This window comes from Hemicordylus capensis, chromosome 5, assembly GCF_027244095.1.
Source record: "Hemicordylus capensis ecotype Gifberg chromosome 5, rHemCap1.1.pri, whole genome shotgun sequence".
NCBI lineage: Eukaryota > Metazoa > Chordata > Lepidosauria > Squamata > Cordylidae > Hemicordylus > Hemicordylus capensis.
Genome location: NC_069661.1, coordinates 1,113,798 through 1,135,036, shown reverse-complemented (window position 1 = coordinate 1,135,036; position 21,239 = coordinate 1,113,798). Strand labels below are relative to the sequence as shown.

Sequence of the window (21,239 nt, the reverse complement as noted above, 5' to 3'; positions counted from 1 at the left end):
GCCACTCTCGCCCAGGCACACTCCTCCCCCCCCCCGCCAACGCCCAGCGACGGAGCGGCCAGGATCAAGGGAGTCCCTGGAAAGGACGCGGCAGCACACAGGAGTCCAAGCACAACAGAGCCCCACTGCTTGGCATCAGAGGGAGCCCCACAGATTTCCACGAGGCAGCCCCAAGCCAGGACTCTGAGGATTGTGGCCAGCCGGGCTCACGGAGCGGGGCCGCAGAAGCCCCGCTCTGCCTGCAGAAGAGCCTGGTTTCCCTCCCTGGCAGCCTCTCCAGCTAGGGCCGGAGGAACCTGGGAGGGCTCCCGTGCAGGGCCGACAATCCAGAGCTCGAGGGACCAAAGGGGCCACTCGGGAGAAGGCGGCTTCCTACGTTCCTGTCCGCACGGCTCTCCCATCAAGCCCCATGGCCCGTGAACTGCAGAGAGGGTGGAGAGTCTCTCTCCGCGGCTGGGCGCAGGGCTCCAGGCCCGAGTCTGCAAGCAAGGAGGGCAGAAGAGAAGCAGAAGCCGCTCCGTGGGCCGCGGAGCAAAAGGCCTCCTCCTCCTCCTCCTCCTGCTGCCCAGCTGAAAGCGGCCTCCTCTTCAGCAGCCCTCGTTGACCAAGAGAGAAGCACTGGCGGCGGCTCAAGGGATGGGCACAATGCTCCAGGCCAGAAGACCAAGACAAACTCCAGTGTGGAATGTGGGGCTGGTCTTTAGAGCCCCCCCCGAAGACCCGGTTCTCCTGTTCAGCCCCGGGAAAGGCAGCACCCTTTCCCCAGCCGCGCTGGCGCCATCTAGTGGGGTAAGAACTCCTGCCTGCAGCTCCCGAAGCCAGACAGCAGCCGGCAAGGTGGGCTTCTGGCCGCCCTACACGCAACTTTGTTCTGTCTCATCAGAAAGCAGCTGTTGTGACAGCCTCAGGTTAACACAAGGAAGCCGCTCAAACAGCAGTCCTCTGAGAGAGAGAGAGAGAGAGAGAGAGAGAGAGAGAGAGAGAGAGAGAGAGAGAGAGAGAGAGAGTCTCCCCAAGACAGAGGGACTGGTTGTCTTGGACTATTGACAAGGACCGGGGCGGGGGGGAGCACCAAGGCAGCTGGACCTCCACCCTTGCCCACACTGAGGAACAGGCTCAGCACCGCAGAACCATGAACTGAAAAGCTACAGCTAACACATGGCTTTTAGTGCATTTCCTGGCATGCCCAGGCTGCCTGCCTTCGACGGTGGGAAGGAAGGTGGCAGAGAGTTGCCAAGCGGCCTCTCCCCCCGCCTCCCTGGCACTGACCTTTCAGCGGGGCGGCTGCAGAAGGGCCTCAACCCACTTCTGTGGCGGCTTCAACCAAACAAGCAGGCAATGGCGAGACAGGTCCCTGCCCCACGGAGCTTGCATCTGAGCCTGGTCAACAACAGAGGAAGCGGCGGAGGGGCACAAAGGCAAGGCAGGCAGCTCTTCTGGATCCAAGTACTTTGGCTTGGTTTCAGTAGGGGATGAGGGCCAGCAGGTGTGCCAAAGGCCGCCCAGGAAGGGTGGGGTTTGGGCAAAGAAGAGAAGTGGCCGCACAGAGGCGGGCTGGAAGGCAGCTCCAGGCGTAAGGGGCAGCGAGGGAGGAAGGCAGAGCTGTTTCAAGAAGCGCTGGGAGGCCTTTGGGTGGCTGGAGCTGGAAGAGTGGCAGTCACGGGCCAGGATGCGTGAGAAACTGAGAACAGAGAGAGGCAGCCGGCCGGGGGGGGGGGGGGGTGCGCGGTCAGGACAAGGTGATGCTGGATCCGGAGAGAGAACGTGTCGAGACTGGAGGGGAAATATCAAATGCTCAGACTGATGAGCAAAGCAATTATTTGGGGGGGCAGAGGCTAAAAGGGCAAAGTGCAGCAACCAAAGAAGGCGGGAGAGGTCCAGAGGGCGAAGGTCCAGATTGTCCGCAGAAGGGCGATCCATCCATGGTGCTGAACATGAGCAAGCCTCAGGGCTGGGCAACGCAGGAGAGCGGGGCCTCAGAGAGAAGCCCAGGCTCTGTGTCTGGTCAGCTGAGCGGACGGCAACACAGCCCATGGATGTGGAGGTCACATGAGGAGAGCGTGCTTCAGAGAAGAGGAAGAGCTCCACTTTGGACATACTGGCTTGAAGATGGTGACAGAACACCTGAGCAGATCTATCAGGCAGACAGCAGAAGAGGTGTGACGTCAGGCTAACATGAGGGTGTCCTTATACAAATCTATGGTGCAGCCACATTTGAAGTACTGTGCTCAGCTCTGGTTACCTACACTTGATCTTAGCCAAAAGGCCAAGAAGGAATGCGCACAAGGAATATATAATGCAAAATGCCTCAAGGGCGGCAGCAGCAGCAGCTATTAACTCCTTCCAAAGGAGGCAAGGTGCACAGTTTGTTCCGGCTGCCCTTCAACTTTTTTTCAGCCAAAGTCCGGCCTTTGCTCCTTTATGGAGCACAGCTAGGTATCTATTCCAACCTTGCCAGGCTGGAGGCAATCCAATCAAAGTTTTTGAGGAGTGTGCTCCAACGACCCCAGGGTGTCCCCAATGCATTTCTACGATTGGAAGCAGGCTGGATTCGGGTGGAGGCAAGTGTTTGGCTGGTAATATTTGAATACTGGCTGAAGTTGATTTTTCAGCCAGTAGGACTAGCACCCTTAGTGTTGAATGATACACATAGGTCTAGGTGGAAATATTATGTGGAGAAGGGGTTGAATTACTATGGCTTCTCCAGCGATGCTTTGGTTGTCTTGGGCTATGGGAGAGCAAGATCATGTCTGTGCCAAGGCATTTTGGATGTGGAGAAACAGATGGACAGAAGCCAGATAGGGGTTGACACTTATTTAGGTAATCAAACATCACTGTCTGGCCCAGCAAGATACCTTAATAAAATATTAGTACCTAGTTTCCGGAGGGCTCTGACACTGGCCCGGTGTAATGCCTTAGAAACGGCTGTCCGGGAGGGGAGATACTGTAAGATTCCCTATAAGGAGCGTGTCTGCCCTTGTGGCTCTGGTGAAGTGGAGTCAATGGCCCATGTTATCCTGAATTGTCAGTTTTATCAAACTTTGCGGGAGAGAGATACAAGTCCTTTTTTAACAGCATACCCCAGTTGTTCTGAGCAGTTCTTTCTGGAATTACTTTTGACAGACCGTTGGGATGTAGTATCTTATAACGTGGCGAAGTATTGTTTTCTGGCTAATAAGACTAGGATAAGAAATGTTGAGAAGAGAGATATGGGGTTGGATTGAATTAAATTTTAGATTATTATAATGCATGGAGCTCTCTGTTTTATGTAATGGATGAACTCGGGTGTTATGGTTCTGTTTTATGTTTCAACAGTTTATTATTTTATTTGACCAAGTTCGCTTTTATGTAAAGCTTTTTGTACTTTGTGTTTTGCTGGTCAAATGACCGTAACAATAAAGATTTGATTTGAGTTCTGGTTACCGTATCTTAAGGAGGACACTGTAGAATGGGGAAAGGTGCAGAAGAGGGCAACCAAGATGATCAGGGGCCTGGAGCACCTTCCTTATGAGGCAAGGCTACAACATCTGGGGCTCTTTTGTTTAGAAAAGATATGACTAAAAGGAGACATGATCGAGGTGTATAAAATTATGCATGAAGTAGAGAGAGAGAGTGGACAGGGAGAAATGTTTCTCCCTCTCTCATAACACTAGAACCAGGGGTCACCCCATGAAACTGGAGGCTGGGAAATTTAGGACCAGCAAAAGGAAGAACTTTTCAACAAAGCACACAATTATCCTATGAAATTCTCTGCCACGGGATGTGGTGATGACCACTAGCTTGGATGACTTTAAAAGGGGCTTAGACAAATTCATGGAGGACAGATCTATCCATGGCTACTAGTCTGGTGGCTGCAGGCCACCTTCAGCCTCAGAGGTAAGATGCCTCTGAATACCAGCTGCAGGCGAGCAGGAGATAGAGGGTGTGCCCTCATCTCTTGCCTGTAGGCTTCTCAGAGGCATCTAGTGGGCCACTGTGTGAAACAGGATGCTGGACTGGATGAGCCTTGGGCCTGATCCAGCAGGGTTTTTCTTATGGCAGGAGCTGAGCGTTCCCAGTGCTGTGCAGGGAAGGTCCTGCACAAGCAAAGGTTTCCTCAGACAGCAACACACCAGGCCCCGCACAGCCCCCTGGTCTGGGGCAAAAACTCCCAGGGGTCGTTGCAACAGGCCCGTGTGAAGGAACAAGGCCTAAGCCTCTTATTTTTGTATAGAAAATTTTGTGTTGCAATTGCCTTGCTGTTCACTCGATTCAGAAAGCTGTGCAGGGGTCAGAAGTTTGCAGCTCCTGTTCAGCAGTTTCATTTTTGAGAGTGATGAAATGTACTGGTTTGATTTTGGAGGGAAGTGGAGGTTTGATATTATTGGTTATGTTTTGGAAAATGGTGGAGGGAATCTTGAGTATATAAGGAGGCTGCTTTCAGCAGAGTAGAGTACAAGTTTGGTGCTGGAGGGAAAGTTCAAGAGAGTGCAGTTCAAGTTGGAAGAAGACTTGCAGAACTGAGGAGTCCAAGTGAAGGAATTGCTGGCACAGTCTGAGAGAGAATCAGAGCAGAGGCTGGAAAGAGCTGAGAAATCACTGGCAAAGAGTGGAAGCTCTCTGGAGAGCTAAATCACTCACCAGCAAGAAGAAACGGTTTGGGGCTATAACCCCAGATCTGTGAAGGAGAGCAGGACCTGAGGCTGAACAAGGGACAGGCTGGGTTTGCTGGAAAAGCTGGAGGTGACTGCAGAGGACTCTGAGTTAGGGCCCAGTGTCAGACAGGTCAGTCTGGATGCGTTTTGATCACATTTTATTTCATCCTTATGCTCATTTGGTTGCTGTTTTGGTACTAAACTTTTCAAAGAAACTATTGGTTTAAACTGAGCTATTTTCAAAGTACGGGTTCTTGTTTGTATCTGTAGCTTCTGTCTGTTTTATCCACCCCACAGCTAAAGCCTTGACCACTCTACGAAAGGGCTTTTGTTTGTTTGTTTGTTTGTTTGTTTGTTTAATACAACAGAGATTTGGAAGGCTGTTGTAGTAGACTCAACCAGAAAGAGCCTAAAAGTCTACTTGGTGGCAGTGGATAAACTTAAAAGTCACGGGCCGGTTGAGACCGGGCTGTGACAAGTGGTAGCAGCACAGGGCAATCTGTGACAGCCCACCCAGGCCAAGAAACAGAACTCAGCCGAAGGGTAAAGAAGAGGAGCAGGGCAACCCTTGAGCCCTCTGGACTCGGGCAGAGGAAAGTGAGCTCTTTTCACCCGGCTCCTTCTCCCCAGGACTCCTGGCTCCTTCCGTGTCCACAGGGAGTCTGATCCTCCCGCCGCCTCCCCCTCCCTAGCTTTTGAAAATAAGTGGCTCTTTTGCCAATGCCCACATTGTGTCTCTTGTGATGCTTACAAGAGGCCCTGACTCCCAAGCAGCCATTCGCTGTGGGTGAAACAGCCTGCCCCATGGCTAGTGGGGCCAGAAGGTCACAGGATCACAGTTAGTGTGCTAGTCGCTCACATCAGTAGGGAGAACAGAGTGTGTGTACTGCTCAGGTGAGCAAGAGACTGGATTCGAGCCCTGCTTATCCCCAGAGGGGCCAGATCCACATGCATGAGCAAGTCAGAGAGGGGCTCCTGGAGGCTACTGTGCTCCACTGTGAGCATGGGGGTGTCCTAGAGAGGAAAGGCACCTGCCATCCCCCAAGGCCCTGCCTGAACATCCAGCTCTGGACTGAGCAGAAGTGCCCCGGCAGATACATGCTCAAAGGACTCCCTCACAGGACACTCTGAACCGACCCATTGGCCAAAGCAGACCGAGTCCCCCTCCTGGCCGCTAGCTTAGCCACAGTGGCCCCACTGGCCCAGCCTCACATGGCAGCAGAGGCACCACTCTCCCTCCTCATGCTGCAGTTACTGACCTGCCTGCTGCCTGGCGTGAGTTTGGGCCCCTGCGGAGGACAAGAGGCTTATCACACAAGCAAGGCGTCCTGCCCTGCAGGCTGCACAGGCCACTCGAAGATGGGCTCGGAAGCACGAAGCCCTCCTGGGACCCAAGGAGCAAGGAAGCCGGGGGGCCACGGACCAGAACACAAGAAGCCAGTTCTATGCACAGGAAAGCAGCAGGCAAATGTCTGGACATTTGGGGTGGCCAGCACTCCAACGGCTGCGCCAGGAAGGATCCCTTCTGTCCAAACCCTTTGCAGCAGGTCCTTTGGGTGGGCAAGTGTGTGTGTGTACCAAAACCGGACTTTGCAGCTGGTGTCGTGCACCCCCGTACTCCCCATGCCAGTCCAGTTGAGAAGTGTCCAAAGCCAAGTGTCCAGTCCCTGAGCAAAACCTTCCCTCCCTCAGTCATAAAACAGACAGGAATAGAGCAAGCTCCGCACAGGGTCCAAGGACAGAGTACTTACCAGTTTGCTGGCCTTGGGACCTTCAGATGAATCTGGATGGGGGAAGAGTGTCAGAAATAAGATGTCAGAAGGAGACTTTATCTGAAGGCAATAGCCTGCCAGGCCGTTCACAGTCGCATCTTGGCTGGACCCCTGTGCCTTCCAAAGAGCTGGGCCCATACTATGTGCGGCTGGAGGGTCCTCCGAGCCTTTTTCCTATTTGATGCCAGTGATTTGGCTTTACTGGGTTTGAAGACTGTAAGCAGGGTTGTGTGAGAGGTGGGGGGGGGGGGACAGAGGGGGACCGGTGGCCCAGGGCCCACATTGCAGCCTACCTGCCCCACCTAGCCCCCCCACCCCACCCTCAGGCCTGCTGCTACCACACACAGCCTGCCACCTGCTCCTGCAGCAACCATGGGCTTCTCACCTGCTGCCTCTCTTCCCCAAAGAGTGCTGTGCTGGGAGGAGACAGACACTCTAGCCCCCCCGCCCGCCCCCCAGCTCTGGGCTCCTCCAGTTCCCCTTCAGGGTGGAGAGGGACACCGAGAGGCCAGCTGGAGCAGCGGGGGGGGGGGTGGCTTCCTGCCAGGGGTCTCCTGCCCCCACTTGCCAAGCTGCTGTGCCACCTCCTCTTCAGTCTGCCCCTTCTCTTAGGGGGAATCTTCCCTTCCCCTGGCTGGGCTCCGAAGAGTGGGTACAGCCAGTGCCTTGGGGACCTCAGCACCAGCCTCCTTCACTTCCTCTTCAGGGGCAAGGGGGAGAGAGAAAAGAGTAAGCTTGCCATTCACTCTCCCCTTCTTCTCTAAAATCAGACAGAACCCCAGGGGATGGCCTGAAGCAGAGGGAATCTTTCCCCTCTGCCTCCTGCCTGAGCCCCATCTTGGCAATAGAGCCTGGGCTCCTCCCCCCACCCCCCGCCAAAAAAATTTCTCTCAGGGGCGAAGGGAGCAAGCAAGACAAAAGCCCTTCCGCCCCCTTGGGCTGCTGCCACCCCCCTGGCTGAGCCTTTGGGGCTTGCTTTCCCAGACTCCAAAGTCAGGCACTCTTGCAAGTGCTTCTGAAGTGCGCCAGCGGAGGTGGCTTCCAGGTTCAGTGTGAATGAGTCCTACTTACTCAGAAGTAAGCCCCACTGCGTTCAGTGGGGCTTACTCACTAGCCAACAAGTTTAGGACTAGCATTTTAAAATCTGCTACTTGATTATTCAAGAGGGCTTGTAAAAAATTAAACCAAGCAACTAAATACTACATCCCTAATAAGTAGCCAGAGCCACCTAATGGCGCAGTGGGGAAGTAACTTGCCTAGGGAGCAAGAGGTTGCCGGTTCGAATCCCTGCTGGTACTATGTTGGGAGCAGCGATATAGGAAGGTGCTGAAAGGCATCATCTCATACAGTGTGGGAGAGGGCAATGGTCAACCCCTCCTGTATTCCACCAAAGACAACCACAGGAGGGCTCTGTGGGCGCCAGGAGTCAACACCGACTTGACAGCGCAACAAGAAGCAGCCAAATGAAATCCATAGGGTAGGGGTAGGCTGTTTTCTGCCACTTTCTAACATGATTTGATTATATTGTTCTCTATTTTGATGGATTTTTAGATGGGATTGTAAATTGGCACTTGGTTTTTATTACCTAGTAGCTGTATACATTCCTGTGGTTATTGATCTTTAAATGACTAAAATGTTGACTTTTTTTAAGCAGCCGCCATTAAGAGACAAGTTAACACAGTTGTTTGAGCAACCAGTTAATCAGAATGAGGAGTTAAATGGGATCTGGCCTTGCCTTGGGGCATGCCACCTCGTACCCCCCTTGCAGTGCTGCCCCAGTTAACTGCCTTGGACTTGAGCCCAGTGCAGCCTCACCTCAGGTCTGATCTACATGCCCTCTTGATATGGCTGAGCAGATGAAGCTGCCTTGCTCCACCAAGCTCAGTATGGTCGACATACACAGACTGGCAGCTGCTCTCCAAGGCTTCAGGTGGGGGTTTTCCCCGCCCCTAGAAATCTGCTTCTAGGATTGGAGCGCATGTGGCTAGAAGTCAACACAAACATGCTTTCGTTATGTATACCTAGATAAAGGTAAAGGGTGCTGTCGAGTCGGGGTGGACTCCTGGCGCGCACAGAGCCCCGTGGTTGTCTTTTGGTAGAATACAGGAGGGGTTGACCATTGCCTCCTCCCGCGCAGGATGATGTGCTGCTGCCCGATATACCTAGATGCAGGCACTGAGTTATGTATGACATGTATATGCTGCCCTTCCTCCAAGGAGCTCAGGCTGGCACACGTGGTTCTTCCTCCCTGCCTTTTACCCTGTGAGGCAGGTTAGGAGGAAAGAGGACCCGGCCTCCGTGAGCCCCAGGGCTGAGTGGGAAGAACGTGAGGCCCGGATGTCCCAGCCCTAGTAGCCCAGGACTCCAATCACGACACCACCACCACCCTGGCCCTCAAGTGTGCAGTGGGGGGGGGGGTTGATTGCCGGAGAAAACAGGGGTTCAGATCCTCATTTGAGCTCTGAAGCAAACTAGTGGGGAGCAAATGTTGTCAAGATTGGTTGGCATAAACGAAAACACCACACAAGGCTGATGCATTCATCAAAGGACATTTCCCCCACAAAAAAAGAGAAAAAGAGAGAAATTACCCTGAGCCCCGCAAAAGCCAGCGACAACCCTGTAAGCCACTGAATGCAATCTGCCCAAGCAGCGCATGAGCCCTGGTTGTAACACCCCCCACCAGGAAGGGCACCATCCCGTGGGAAGGTCTGTGGCAGGCCGGTGGGCCCCCTGGAAGAGCTCAGAGGAGACCCCTCTCGTCCGGCAGTGGGGGTGGGATGGCCAACGAGGACGGCAGCCGTTCCTAGCAATCCTGCCCCCCACCCCCTGCATGCAGCCCTCCGGATCCCCTCCAAGCTTCCCTTCAAGAGCTGCCTGGCAATGGAGGCCAGTGCCGGGGGGCTCCAGGCCAGTCCTGGGTGGGTGGCCACCAACCGGGGGCAGGGGCAGGGGCAGGGGCAGGAGTCTGGCTCCGATTCGTCCGGGGGGCAGAACGCAAGACATGCCGCAGGTCACATCCCGCACACTCTGCCAATGCATTCTTGGGGGGGGGGTGGAGAAGAGGGGAGCCGTTTCCCTCTAACCGGGAATGTGCAGCATGGCACCCTGTTCTGACCTGCCTGCAGGCACCGGGGGGGGGCATTTCTGGCGCAGCCCCCTTGCCAGACCCTTGTCGGATGGGTTGGAGCTGTGGCCTGCAGGCGAGACGCTCTTTGTACACTGCTTTGGGAAGGAGGGAACTCTTTCTCTGTTGGGAGGCCATGGAAGCCAGCGCTCCCGGCAGCCGGAGAGAGAGCCAGCCCCAAGCAGAAGCCCTCCCCCTTGCCAAGTCCATGCCAGCGGAAACATGCGGCATCGCCAGTTTCCAAGGAAACCAGCTGGGGTGCCCACAGTGCCAGCCAAACCCCACAGCTTCAAGGCCAGCGCCACTTCTGCAAGCCACCCCTCGGTTCTGGAGGGCTTCCTCCCCCTGGCATCCCGAGCAGCCCCATCACCTCCCGTGCCTGCTGAGGCGGGTCTCCCTCTCGCCTCCCCCGCCATGCAGACCCACCTGCCACTGACTGACCAGCGCACAAGAGGGGGAGCAGCCAGCACTGGCGGGAACCCTGCAGAGCCCCCTCCCAGCCTTCCCCGAGCGGCCTGCCCTCACAGCCGCCCCCCGCCACTGCCCACACTCCACCAGCCACCTTGGGGCCCCTCCAAGTGTGTCTACAAATCGGAGGCAAGATGCCGATAAGGTAACAGCCCCGAAGTAACCACCGCTCCAGGCCTCTTGGGGGCCCCCAAGTCTGCCCGCCGCAGGGTTTGTCCCCTGCTCCCTCACCATGCCCAACAGCTGCCCAGAGAGGCCTCCCCAGGTGCCAGCTGTGCACAGCAGCAGCCTGGCCCTGGAGAGGGTCCATGCCAAGGCAGAGCGGCGGCGGCAGCAGCGGCCGCACGTGGTCAGTGGCTGCAGCTGGCTGTGCTGCTACTGCAAAGACAAACCGAGGGGCAGCACCAGGGCTTCACTCCGCAGAAGCCAAGCTGGGCACGTCCCATGCGGGGGCACCACATACCATGGGGAGAAGGAAGCTGAGGCTCTGTGCAGCTGAAGCCCCACAGCCCTGCTCAGGCCCTTTGCTAGCGGGGGGGGGCGCACCTCCAAGAACCACAGCTGTTCTCCCCAGAGCATAAGGCTAGCAAGGATTCGGCACAAAGCCAGAGCAGAGGGAAGTCCTTACCTCTCTTGGGGACCTTTGAGGCTGAAGACTCTGGCGTTTCTGGGGACGTTGTGTCTGCGCCGTCATCAAAAACCTGGATCTGGGTAAAATGTAGCAAAGTGATGTCAGAGGTGGAAACGGGAAGGCCTTGCTTTCATTTTCACTCCTTCAAGTGACGGAGTTTAGGCAGGGCCCAAGTTAGTGCTCCCCCAAATTGTTTTTCATCAGTGTGCGGAATGAGTTTTGTTCTGGCCTGCAGTATCAAGGCAGTGTGTGCATGAACGTGCATTCAGAGTGGGGCCTTCCTGATTCAACCTGGGCTGGATCTAAAATGAACTGAGTGGACATCAAAACACTTGTGTGCGTGCACACATGCACACACCTTGATCCTCAACGTTGGGCCCCCAGATGTTCTTGGACTTCAACTCCCACAATCCCCAGCCAAAGGCCACTGGGCCTGGGGATTATGGGAGCTGAAGTCCAAGAACATCTGGGGGGCCCAACGTTGAGGATCCTTGCCTTAGAGGGAACACTGGGCCCAACCTACCGGGAGTATTGCTTCCCCTCCCCAACAGAACACCAACTACTTCACTGTTGGAGCATCACTGGAGTGCAGTCCAGCCTGCCCCTTGCAACCTGCTAGGCTCCATAGACCCACAGACCAGGCCCTCCATCCCTCTTGTTGGACTTCAACTCCCACAATCCCCAGTCACAATGGCCTTTGGCCATTAATCCCCATTGTGGCTGGGGATTATGGGAGTTGAAGTCCAACAACATCTGGGGACCCAAGTTTGTGAACCCTGTTTTATCGGATATGCAAATCCTTCCTTTGCTGGTCAATGACTGAATAAACTTATATCGATCATAGCCAAATCCTTCCTAGAAAGGCTGGGCTTGATCAATCTGCAAAGTAAGTGGACTTGTGTCCCCCCCACAACCCCATGACAAGAATGCCTCAGCCTTCCTGGGATCAACTGAGGTTCTCTCGCCTGTTTCTGTGTCTCCTACTGATGACATGCAGGAGCTACACAAAGGCAGAGGGTGGAGACTGTGCCCCATATTAGTAAGCTGGAGGGAGTGGGGTGCCATATGGATTCCCCGTCTCAAGTCCCAAAATGGTCTTGTAGCAGCAACCTGTGATATGATGAAGTCTGAAGCAGCCCACCCTATTTGAGCAACTAGAAACCCTGTGACCCTCCAGCGCAAGCAGAGCATCGACCCACTTCCTTATTAAGCTCCCCTCCAGCCAGGCCTTTCCAGGCAACACGATGGACACAGCTGGAGCGCAATGCGTGAGGGAAAGCAGGCGGTGAGCAGGGCCCCCAAGAGAAGCCTTACTTGTGACTGCCTCACAAAGATGCCGTGGTTCTCCTCGCAGGCAAAGTACTTCCGGCCCTGCACGCTGCCGTCATTCTTGCCTTTCGCTTCATCCAGGATGACGCCCACCCATTTGCCCGTGGCAAACAATGTGGCGCCAACGTAGGCCACGGTCCCCCGGTAGCCCTTCCCAATGACTTCCACTCGAGAGCCCACTTTGAGGGGCTTGCCGCTCACTTCCACACTCATCCTGGCGCTGGATGCCTAGAAAGGAAGCCAAAGACAGCAAGCGGGTTAGCCAGTGATCTCGGGCAACTGCCACAAAGGCACCTCTGGCGACATCCAGGCCACAACCAGCACTGGGTGCTGTGGAGGAGAAAGCATCGGCCTGCAGGGAGAGGAGGTGGCCGCTTTGGATAAAGGCGGCTGGCCCCAGGAAGAGATGTCCCCACCACACCCCTTTCCAGGCATGAACTGGATTCCTGGGCAACACGGAAGCCAAAGGACCTACGGTGTGCCACAGTAATGTCAGATGCCTCTCCTGTTTGTGTAGACACACATCCTAAGCAATGATCTACCTTGCCACCCCTTCCTTTTACAGACCCACAAAAGCAGAGCTAGAACATAGCTCGACTTTACCGTATTTACCTGAATCCAAGACTAGGTTTCCCCCCAAGTTCTTTGATATTAGAAATTAAATTCATTCATCTTACATTCATAATCCTCTTCCTTTGGGGTAAATAGAGGTATAACCTGTATTCAACCTCTATTTTTAAGGGGGTCAGCTTAAACGCTGAGCCATCTGCTATTCAGGTAAATATGGTATTTATTTAAAATATTTCTAGCCCACTTCTCCTAGCATTTAAAGTGCCTTGAAAACAATAAAGACGACAAAAATACAACTTAAAGCCCAACATCACAACACACACACAAAGAAAAAGTGACACAATTAAAAAACAACGCTTAATAGTAAAACAGTAAACTCTCCGTCTACAACCAGCACTCCAGAAAGCCCCCCCCCCCGCAACCACAGGTCTCCCCTGACAAGTGGGGGGAGCTCCACACTGCCTGGCCAGCCAAGTGCCCCAAGATCAGGCGCAACCCTAACCAGAGAACTCTCCCGCATAAACCCTGCTGAAACAATGGAGTCACCAAGCAAGGCATCCGCCTGTGGGGGCGGGACACAGCTCTATCCTCCCATTCAACACAAGAATTAAATAACAGAAGCGGGGAGTGAACAGGGAGAATGCCACGGACTGAAAATTCCAGAAGACAACAGACACGGGGGGGGGGGGTGTTTATTTTTGTTTTTTGCGGGGGACCAACCTAGAAGCTTGCCAGAAGTGCAGCAATGCAGGGGTTCCCATAAACATCAATGGCCAAAATGTGGGGGGGTGAGCTGAAAGCTTGCTTTTTTATTTTTATTTTTTTAAGTCCCTCTCTATTTCAAATCAATAACTAATTTCCAGGGGCAGATGAGTGCAGACGCCTGGCACGTGCTTCTCCCTGGGCGGCAGGAGAGGCACCCAGTCCCCAGGCAGACCTCAGCAGGGGTGACTAGACAAGACAAGCCAAGGATCCCTGGGCAGACTGCTGGCTAGGAGAGAGCAGGAGCCTTCTGCCTTCTTCCCCTTGGCAAGATCACAGCAGCCCACACACCCCACAGTGCTGGCGCCACTGCTGCGGCCAGCGCCCGGCCCTTCGCCCCCCACTGACTGGCTCGGGGAGCCGGCCAGTGAGTGTCCTTGCGGGTTTTTCTCATCTGTCTGCAGAATGAGTTTGGTCCTGGGCAGCACTACCCGGCCAGCGTGCGCCTGCATTCAGAGCAGAGCCTGCCTGAGTGGACACCCAGAAACGTGTGAGTGTGCGCACACGCCGCAGAGGAGCCCTGCAGCCAGCCCAGAGCGAGAGACCCGGGCGGCTCCGATCAGCACTGCTGCCGCGGCCAGCAACCAGCAGGCTGGCGCTCCTGCCATCTTGTGGCCCCCGAGGAGCCCCAGGAAAGAGCTGCTCTGAGAGGTCTTGGGCCAAGACGGGGAGCCCCTAGCAAAGCCCACCCCAGCACCAGCCACCTCTAGCAACGGGCAAGGCAGCCCAAGCAGAGGCTGGTGCCCCACAAGGAGCCCGCAGAAGCAGCAAGAGCCCACTTCCGCCCCGGACAGCCTGCACACAACTTGAGCCCCCTCCGGGAACATCCCTCCCCAGGCACTCGTGGCCTCTGCTCCATGTACAGAAGTGTTCAGAAGGGTGGACCCAAATGCAGTTGGGCTGCATTCGGTGAAGATGCCGCTGAAGGAGGCGCTTGATTCAGAACCTGCTCCGCAGGGCCGGGACCCACGCAGCAGCACGCGCAGGGGCCCCAGCAATGGCCTGACACAAGCAGACAGGGGCGGCGACTCCCCCAGAGCTGCAACAGAACTGCCAACCACAACGTCAGCTGCCTCCTTGGGTCTTCTAAAGACTGCCACTCTTTTGCTGAACAATGGAAGGAGAACCCGTTTTCTACACGAGCTGGAGGACTGGGAAGCTTTGAACATGGCAAAGACCTTGTTCCATTCCTCCCCAGGGCCCCAATACTCTCTGGACTCCCTGGACTCCCTGGAGTGAAACAGAGAGGGGGTTGCCCAGGCCCCCATGCTGCAGCCCAGCAACAGAGACTCTGGCAATAGGGCTTCTTCATTATGCGCCCGCCCCCCCGCCCTGCCGGTGGCATGGTGGAACACAGTCAAGAAGGGGGTGGAAAGTGATTCAACCTAGTGGAGACCCGTAAACTTCTCTTGCCCTGGCCCGTGAATGCTAAAGACAACCCTACGTTAGACTGCCCCATTTGCAAGGAGCAGGGTCTTCCTGGGGATTGCCCCGTTTCTCAGAACCACCTCCCTGAGGAGGTACGTGTCTGTATTCAGGACCTTCTCCTCAGGTACAATGGCTTTGGGGAGACTGGGTGGGGAGAGAAATTTGAAGCTGAACTTAGAATAGTGGAGACTGTCATGTTATTGCAGAGTTACTGAACTCCGGAAAACCGTTTCTCTTTGTGCATTAATAATGCGAGACATGTTGCGCAGCTGCAGAAAGGTGAGGTTAAAAAGGTCTGAAATAAGTAAACAAGGTCAAGTGCCTGGATCTCACCTAGCGAGGACAATAGCTCCTCCTCAGGCCTACTTTGGCCTCCTGGTAGTGTGTATCTATTGTATTAGCTGCCCTGGATTTTTCTGCTGAAAAAGCAGAAAAATATCTATATCAGTAAAAAGGAAAGGTTGTGCCCTTGAGTCAGTGTTGCCTCCTGGTGACCACAGAGCCATGTGGTTTTCTTGGTAGAATACAGGAGGGGTTAACCATTGCCTTCTCCCATGCAGCATGAGATGATGCCTTTCAGCACTAGTTCCAAAAGAGCCAGAAATGCAGAGATCCTTAAGGACAGATAACAGACTTGGGTTTATCTGGGGTCTGTTATCAGAAGGTTCCAAGTTCCCTCCCTGGCTTCTCCAAAATAGGGCTGAGAGAGATTTCTGCCTGCAACCTTGAAGCCACTGCCAGTCTGTGAAGACAATACTGAGCTAGATAGACCAATGGTCTGACTCAGTATATGGCAGCTTCCTATGTTCCTATGGGGTGACCTGCAGATATGTCGCTGTCCAAAAAAAATCTGAAGGGGAAAAACCCTAAGGGAGGCAAACCAGTGGTGGTCCCTCTAATTTTTTCCATCTCTGTGCAGAATGAGTTTTGTTCTGGGTGGCAGAATCAAGGCACTGTGTGCGCACCATGTGCATGCAGAGTGGGGCCTTCCTGATTCCACCTGAGTGGGATCTAAAATTAAATGAGCAGACATCAGAAAATGTGGGAGCGTGCACACCTGAGGGGGAACAGTGGACCAAACCCTCCCCAAACTGCCCCTGAGTCCGTCAATAGGACCTCATGCTACAACCTAGGAAGCTGCAGGACCCTGGGCCCATCTAGCTCCGTGGTGTCCAGCCTGGCTGGCAGGGCCTCTCCCCGCTTTCAGGCGGAGGCTTCTCCCGGCCCTCCCTGGAGACGCTGCCAGGGAAGAGAGCAGCAGGGCCCTTCGACAAGCACCGCAGAGGCCCGGCCAGCGGCCCAGCTACAGCCCCATCCCCCGGGGAGTCAGCGCTCCCACGGAGTCACACATCCAAATGCAGCCCAAGGCGGATCCTGCTTTGCCAAGTGGACCATTCAGGCTTGCTGCTGCAAGACCAGCTCTCCTCCAGTTAGATCTATAGGAATCTGCCTTCTACTGCTTGGTCCATCTAGCAGAGTCTTGTCTACACCGACTGGCAGCAGCTCTCCCAGGTTTCAGGCAGGAGCCTCTCTCCCAGCCCTACCGAGAGAGATGCTGCCAGCGATGGAACCTGCGACCTCCATATGCAAGCAGATGCTCTACCACAGAGCTATGGTCCCATCCCCAAATGTTCATGTGCTCAAAATGCAGTTGACAGACAAGCAGGTGGGTGGAGCAAATGGAACTCGGTGGTGGGGTGTGTGCGTGTGCGTCTTTTTAAAAAAACACACGAAACCGCTTGATTACTCTCTCAAGACAGTCACAACGCCTTCTGCTTCTGATGGGGAAAGGTGTCTCAAGCTCTTGCTTTCTCACCAGCCACTTCAGACCTTGTGTTTCTGCAGGGGAAGGGGTTTGACACATTTAAACTCTTGGTGTCGGTCGCTCACCACCCCCACCCCCAAATAATGTAAAAGCAACTGGGTGTGTGTGTGAACTCTCCTGCAGGATGGAGGGAGAAGTTCTGCACTGAAACTGTTGATCTGATTCTCTCTGTCTGTGTGTGTGTGTGTGTGTGTGTGTGTGTGTGTGTGTGTGTGTGTGTGCATGCGCATACACACCATTCACCTTTGGATAAAACCTATTCCACAACCCTTTTCCCTCCCTACCATCTCAAAGATTGATGGAAATATCAAATTGATCCCTCGCCAGCCATTAACTCTTGAAACTTTAGGGCTGGAAGAAAAGGAGCTCACCAGCGTGTGCCCGCCCCTTGCACACATTAAGAAAACCCAGAGCATGGGGAAAATAAAATGTCTGCATGAAATAAGTTCCAAGCCAGAGTAGAGACCGTTGTCTTTGTTGCTGACTCGTTTTTCCCAAACACGCTCAGCCACAGGCTCAAAGGACGCACCCGCACCAGGGATATATGGGGCAACATTTCAGGGCGGGCCCATATTGTAACCAGTTCATCAATACAACCCTCTTCAGCTGACGAGTTCCAACACACCAAATGTGTTAGCAGTCCAGGCACTTGCTAGAGCCCCCCCCCCCCCCCGCAGGACGACCACCACCACCACCGGGCCACCCTTCTCACTTGGCAGCACGGGGCACCCAGGAATGCTTCCGGCAGGGAGAGAGCGACACATCCCACTCTACCTCTTGCAGGGGTGAGGGGGGCCGAAGATGCCTGGCCCAAGACCCGAGCTTGCCTCTGAGGAGGTCACGGGGAGGGGGCACTGCTTCCCTTCCATGGCCGCCAGATGCATCCTCCAGACCAACCAGAGCGGTGCGGGTGCCTCCTTGGAAGCTGTGCCATTTGCCCAGCTTGGGGCAGTCTCCAAGCGAGCAGCCTTCCCCTCGCAGAATCTTGGCCCGACCTCTTCTGCTCCTCCCTCCAGGGCCTCCAAGGCAGACCCTTCCCCAGACACTCCCATTCTCATTCACCCTTCGAAAAGCTGCAACGGGCTTCTGGCGCTGGAAGCCACTGGGCAAGCCAGAGACGCTCCCCACCCCTGGAGCCTCGCTTGCTCCAGCTGAAGGCGGCCACCTGTGAGGGCCACCTGGCTGCAACCCTCACCCCCAGAGAGAGGAGTTCAGCTTTGAAGCCACAACCGTCCAAATAAGACCAAGCCTGGCAGGAGCTCTCGTCTATCAGTGGCCACTGATCAGAAGCCTAAAGCAGCCCGCTCCCCCCACCCCCACGCCCAGGTCAGAAGAGCCTGTCGCCTCCCCATGAAGTCCCGGACGGACAGAGAGGCCTGCAGGAAGGCGAGGCCCCGTGAGAGAGAGCGGGCCTCGATCCCCCGCTACAGAACGCCAGGGTGCGGCCCCATTCCCTCATCCAAGGGGAAGATGACGCCAGGAAGAAGAGCGGGCTCGTCACCCAGTGACAGAATGGGGGTGACTGCTGCCTCCTCCCCCGCAGAGCAGCCGCGGGCAGGGTGGGCTCCCTCCCCCAGCCCAAGGCCAGGCCGCCCCTGCCATTCGCCAGGCCAAAGGGGAGGGCCGCCAGATGAGCAGGGCGGGGAAGGCAGGGCCTCGGGAGCAGCCGGCCCGGGAAGCTGGGCAAGGGCAGGCGAGCCCCCCAGACGGCAGTGCCTCCGTGGCCCAAGGGAGCAGGGATCCCTCCAAGAGGGATGCCCAGATCTTGTGGACTACAACGCCCAGAGTCCCCAGCCAAAGGCCGCTCTGCAGCCGGGGAGCCCAGGGGACCACCTCTGGGAACCGCGCCAGGGAGCCAGAGGGCCAGTCCCTTCCCCAGGGGCAGCCACCCTCCTACCACCAACGAACCCAGACCATCCGGACCCAAGAGCCCGTGCAGCACCGGGCAGGAGCAGCACCCCGCCACGGCGGCTTCCGAGGATTGGAGCAGGCGGAGCCCCAGGCGCGGGCCAGGAGAGGCGCGCAAAGCCCACCCGGACTGTGCGGCCCCTTGAAGGAGGCTTGACTGAGCCTCACCCGCTCCGTGGTTTCACATCAGCTCTTTCAAAGAGCAGGCTGTGGGTGCCAGAAAGAAGGTCCCCGTGCAAGCGGGAGGGAGAAGCCCACTGCCAAAGGCCAAGGCCTGGGACACCTGCCTGGCCTGAAGCAGCGGAGTCCCAGAAGCCTCCCAACGCGGCCAGGGCAACCTGCCGGAATCCGCCCTGGGCCGACAGGCCCTCCCGCCAGCCTCGGCAGGGCAGGGGCAGCCAGCCAGTGCCAGCAGCGTCCCGGCCTCCCTGCTTGCTCCCAGAAGGCTGCCTCCGCCGGGCATGGCTCAGAGCAGTGTTCCCTCTAACGGGGCTTCCCAGATGTTGTGGACTGCAACTCCCAGAACCCCCAAGCAAAAGCAGAGGGAGCACGGGCTCAGAGGCCACCTTCTGGAACTCTGACACCTGGGGCGGGGGAGATCCCGGCTGCCCCCAGACCCTGGAGCCTTCCTCAAACCCACACGCCTGGTGTGTGATGCACCCAGAGGCCCTGTGCACCAGGAGGCGAGAGGAAGCGGGCAGCAGCGACCCCCAGGCCGGGGAGGCGGCGAGGGACCCATGGCAAGAGCAGACCACTGGGGATGGGCTCCCTTCTCCATGCCTGGAGGAGGACAACCCACTGGCCGAGCTGTGCAGGCACCTCTCTCCCCCCGAGGCAGCCCCCAGCCACAGAGTGCTCTTTGCCCAGGAGGGGTGAGGCCCAGAACCCACCGCCTGGCCAGTCCAGGACCTAGTGGCCCCTCGGCCCTCCCTGGCTGGGAACAACAGCGTGATGACGAAGGAGAAGACTCCAGGGAAAGCGCCCCCCCCACCAGCCCCCAAGAGGCCTGCTGCTGCTGCTATGCCTGCCTCCCAGGCGGGGCAGCAGAGGTGGCAAGTGGGGTGCTCAGGAGCCCAGGGGGCCTGGCCATCAGCAGAGGCTCCGCTCCCAGCCAAGAAGCCACCGCAATGTCCATCTGACAGCCCCACAGCACTGCTGGACCTGCAGGTGTGGAGGCACCATTCCTGGCAAGGGACCAGCCCCGAAACTCCCTCCTCCGCTCCCCCGCCCAGCCGGGCTTGCCTTGCAACAGATTGCCTCCAGAGGCAGGGGAGGCCCGGGCGGGGAGTGGGCCGGCAACTGCCCATGTGCCACTCACCCGGCTGTACGTGTGCCTCTTGGTCTGGGCCATGCTGCTGCCGCTGCCGCCGCCTCTCCCCTCCCCTTGAAGCCCTCCTGGAAAGGCGGCCCTTAGCTCAGGGCCAGGGGCTCCCTGAGCGGGAAGAAGGCTCGGACTGCTGCGGTGCAGAGGGAGGAGGCGGCAGCCCAGAGGCCCCCGCCCTGAGCCGCAGGGAGCCCTCTTCCCCGGGGGTCTCTCCTTCCTTCCTTCCTTCCTTCCGCCGCCCAGACAGAGAAATGCAGCCCAGCTGATGGAGACTCGCTCGCTCGCTCGCTCTGCGCTAGTGCTGCTTCAGACTCTTGTCACCGATGCTGTCAGCCCACTGGGTCCTAATGCTAGGCCAGTTTCCTCGGAAGTGTCAGAACGGAAAGGCAAGAAGCCTGGCCCGGCAGAGCCCCAGACACAAAGGGCACCCAGCACCCAGCAGCAACCGGCCCAGATTGCACGGGCAGAGGCAGCCCTTGCCTCCCCAGGGCTGCCGTCCGGAGCACACACCCCCGGGCCCCCTCCCTGCCCCTGCGCCACCGGCTGTGCGACCCCCCAGGGGCCAAGAGGAGGACACCAAGAGAGAGCAGCGCTCCTGCCACATGCAAGGTTTGCCCCTGTGGAAGGAATGAGCCAGGACTGCCCACCGGCTCTCGGGCAACAAGGCGGCAACAAAGGCCCTCGTGAAGCTCAGCAGCCTGGCTGCCTGCCCCAACCCCTCTTCTGCCCCCAAGCGTTGGCCAGGATGGGTGGGGGCACCCAGCAGCAGATGCTCGCCATTACACTGGGCTGCTGCAACGCAGCTCGGAGCGTGCCGGCCACAGCAGTCGCTGGTCTCCCAGCTGCCCCCACCCTGGAGGGCCTTCCGCCCACCACCGGTCACGCTCCCACTGGCCCCGTCGCCGGAGTGGGCAGTCGCAGCTCTGAGCGCGCCCGGCCACCCCCAGGGCACTTGGGCCACACTCGGCTCCCCACGCAGGCAGGGCAGAGGGCAAAGTCAGCGCCAGCTGCCTTCACCCCTTTCCTGCCACGGGGAGATTAGCCAGGTGACGGGTCATGGCCTGGCTGACCCCCGCCCAGACCACCCCAGCAGGGAGGCAGAAGCACGGAAGGGGACTGCGCAGAACGACACTGGCAGGAGGGCTGTGCAACTGGGCAGGGTTGGGTTAGGCACATCCCGGATCCCGGGGGGGGGGCGGCATGCTGGACTGCACAATCCACAATGCCTGCCACTGCACTGGGGGCAATGCCTATGCCCACAATGCGCAGGTGTGCATCCGGGGCGGGGGGGAGAGGGACCCTTCTCTGCACCTGGCCACTGAGAGGTCAACAGCTGGGAGGAGGCAAGAGGACGGCATTCCCCTCTGAGATCCATGGCTCTCCAGCTTGCTGAGCAGGGAGAAGAAGTACGCCCACTCATCAAGCGACACCCCCCCCCCATCAACCTGGCATGGCTCCTCCCTG

General features: G+C 57.0%; 1 protein-coding gene across 7 annotated transcripts in view; it reads right to left on the bottom strand.

The window, feature by feature from the left end:
- DCTN1 (dynactin subunit 1) overlaps positions 1-21,239 on the bottom strand; it is a 70,688-nt gene that overhangs the window by 32,842 nt on the left and 16,607 nt on the right. For 4 of the 7 annotated variants that reach the window (XM_053254552.1, XM_053254553.1, XM_053254555.1 and 1 more), the window contains exons 1-4: positions 19,770-19,954; positions 11,944-12,186; positions 10,627-10,705; positions 6,386-6,417 (exon numbers count right to left, since the gene is read on the bottom strand). In XM_053254552.1, coding sequence (XP_053110527.1) covers positions 6,386-6,417; positions 10,627-10,705; positions 11,944-12,186; positions 19,770-19,802 — 387 coding nt within the window. In that variant the 5' untranslated portion in view covers positions 19,803-19,954. Of the gene's footprint in view, positions 1-6,385; positions 6,418-10,626; positions 10,706-11,943; positions 12,187-19,769; positions 20,057-21,239 lie in introns of those variants that run through there. The other 3 variants (XM_053254558.1, XM_053254559.1, XM_053254554.1) reach the window with 2 other exon arrangements.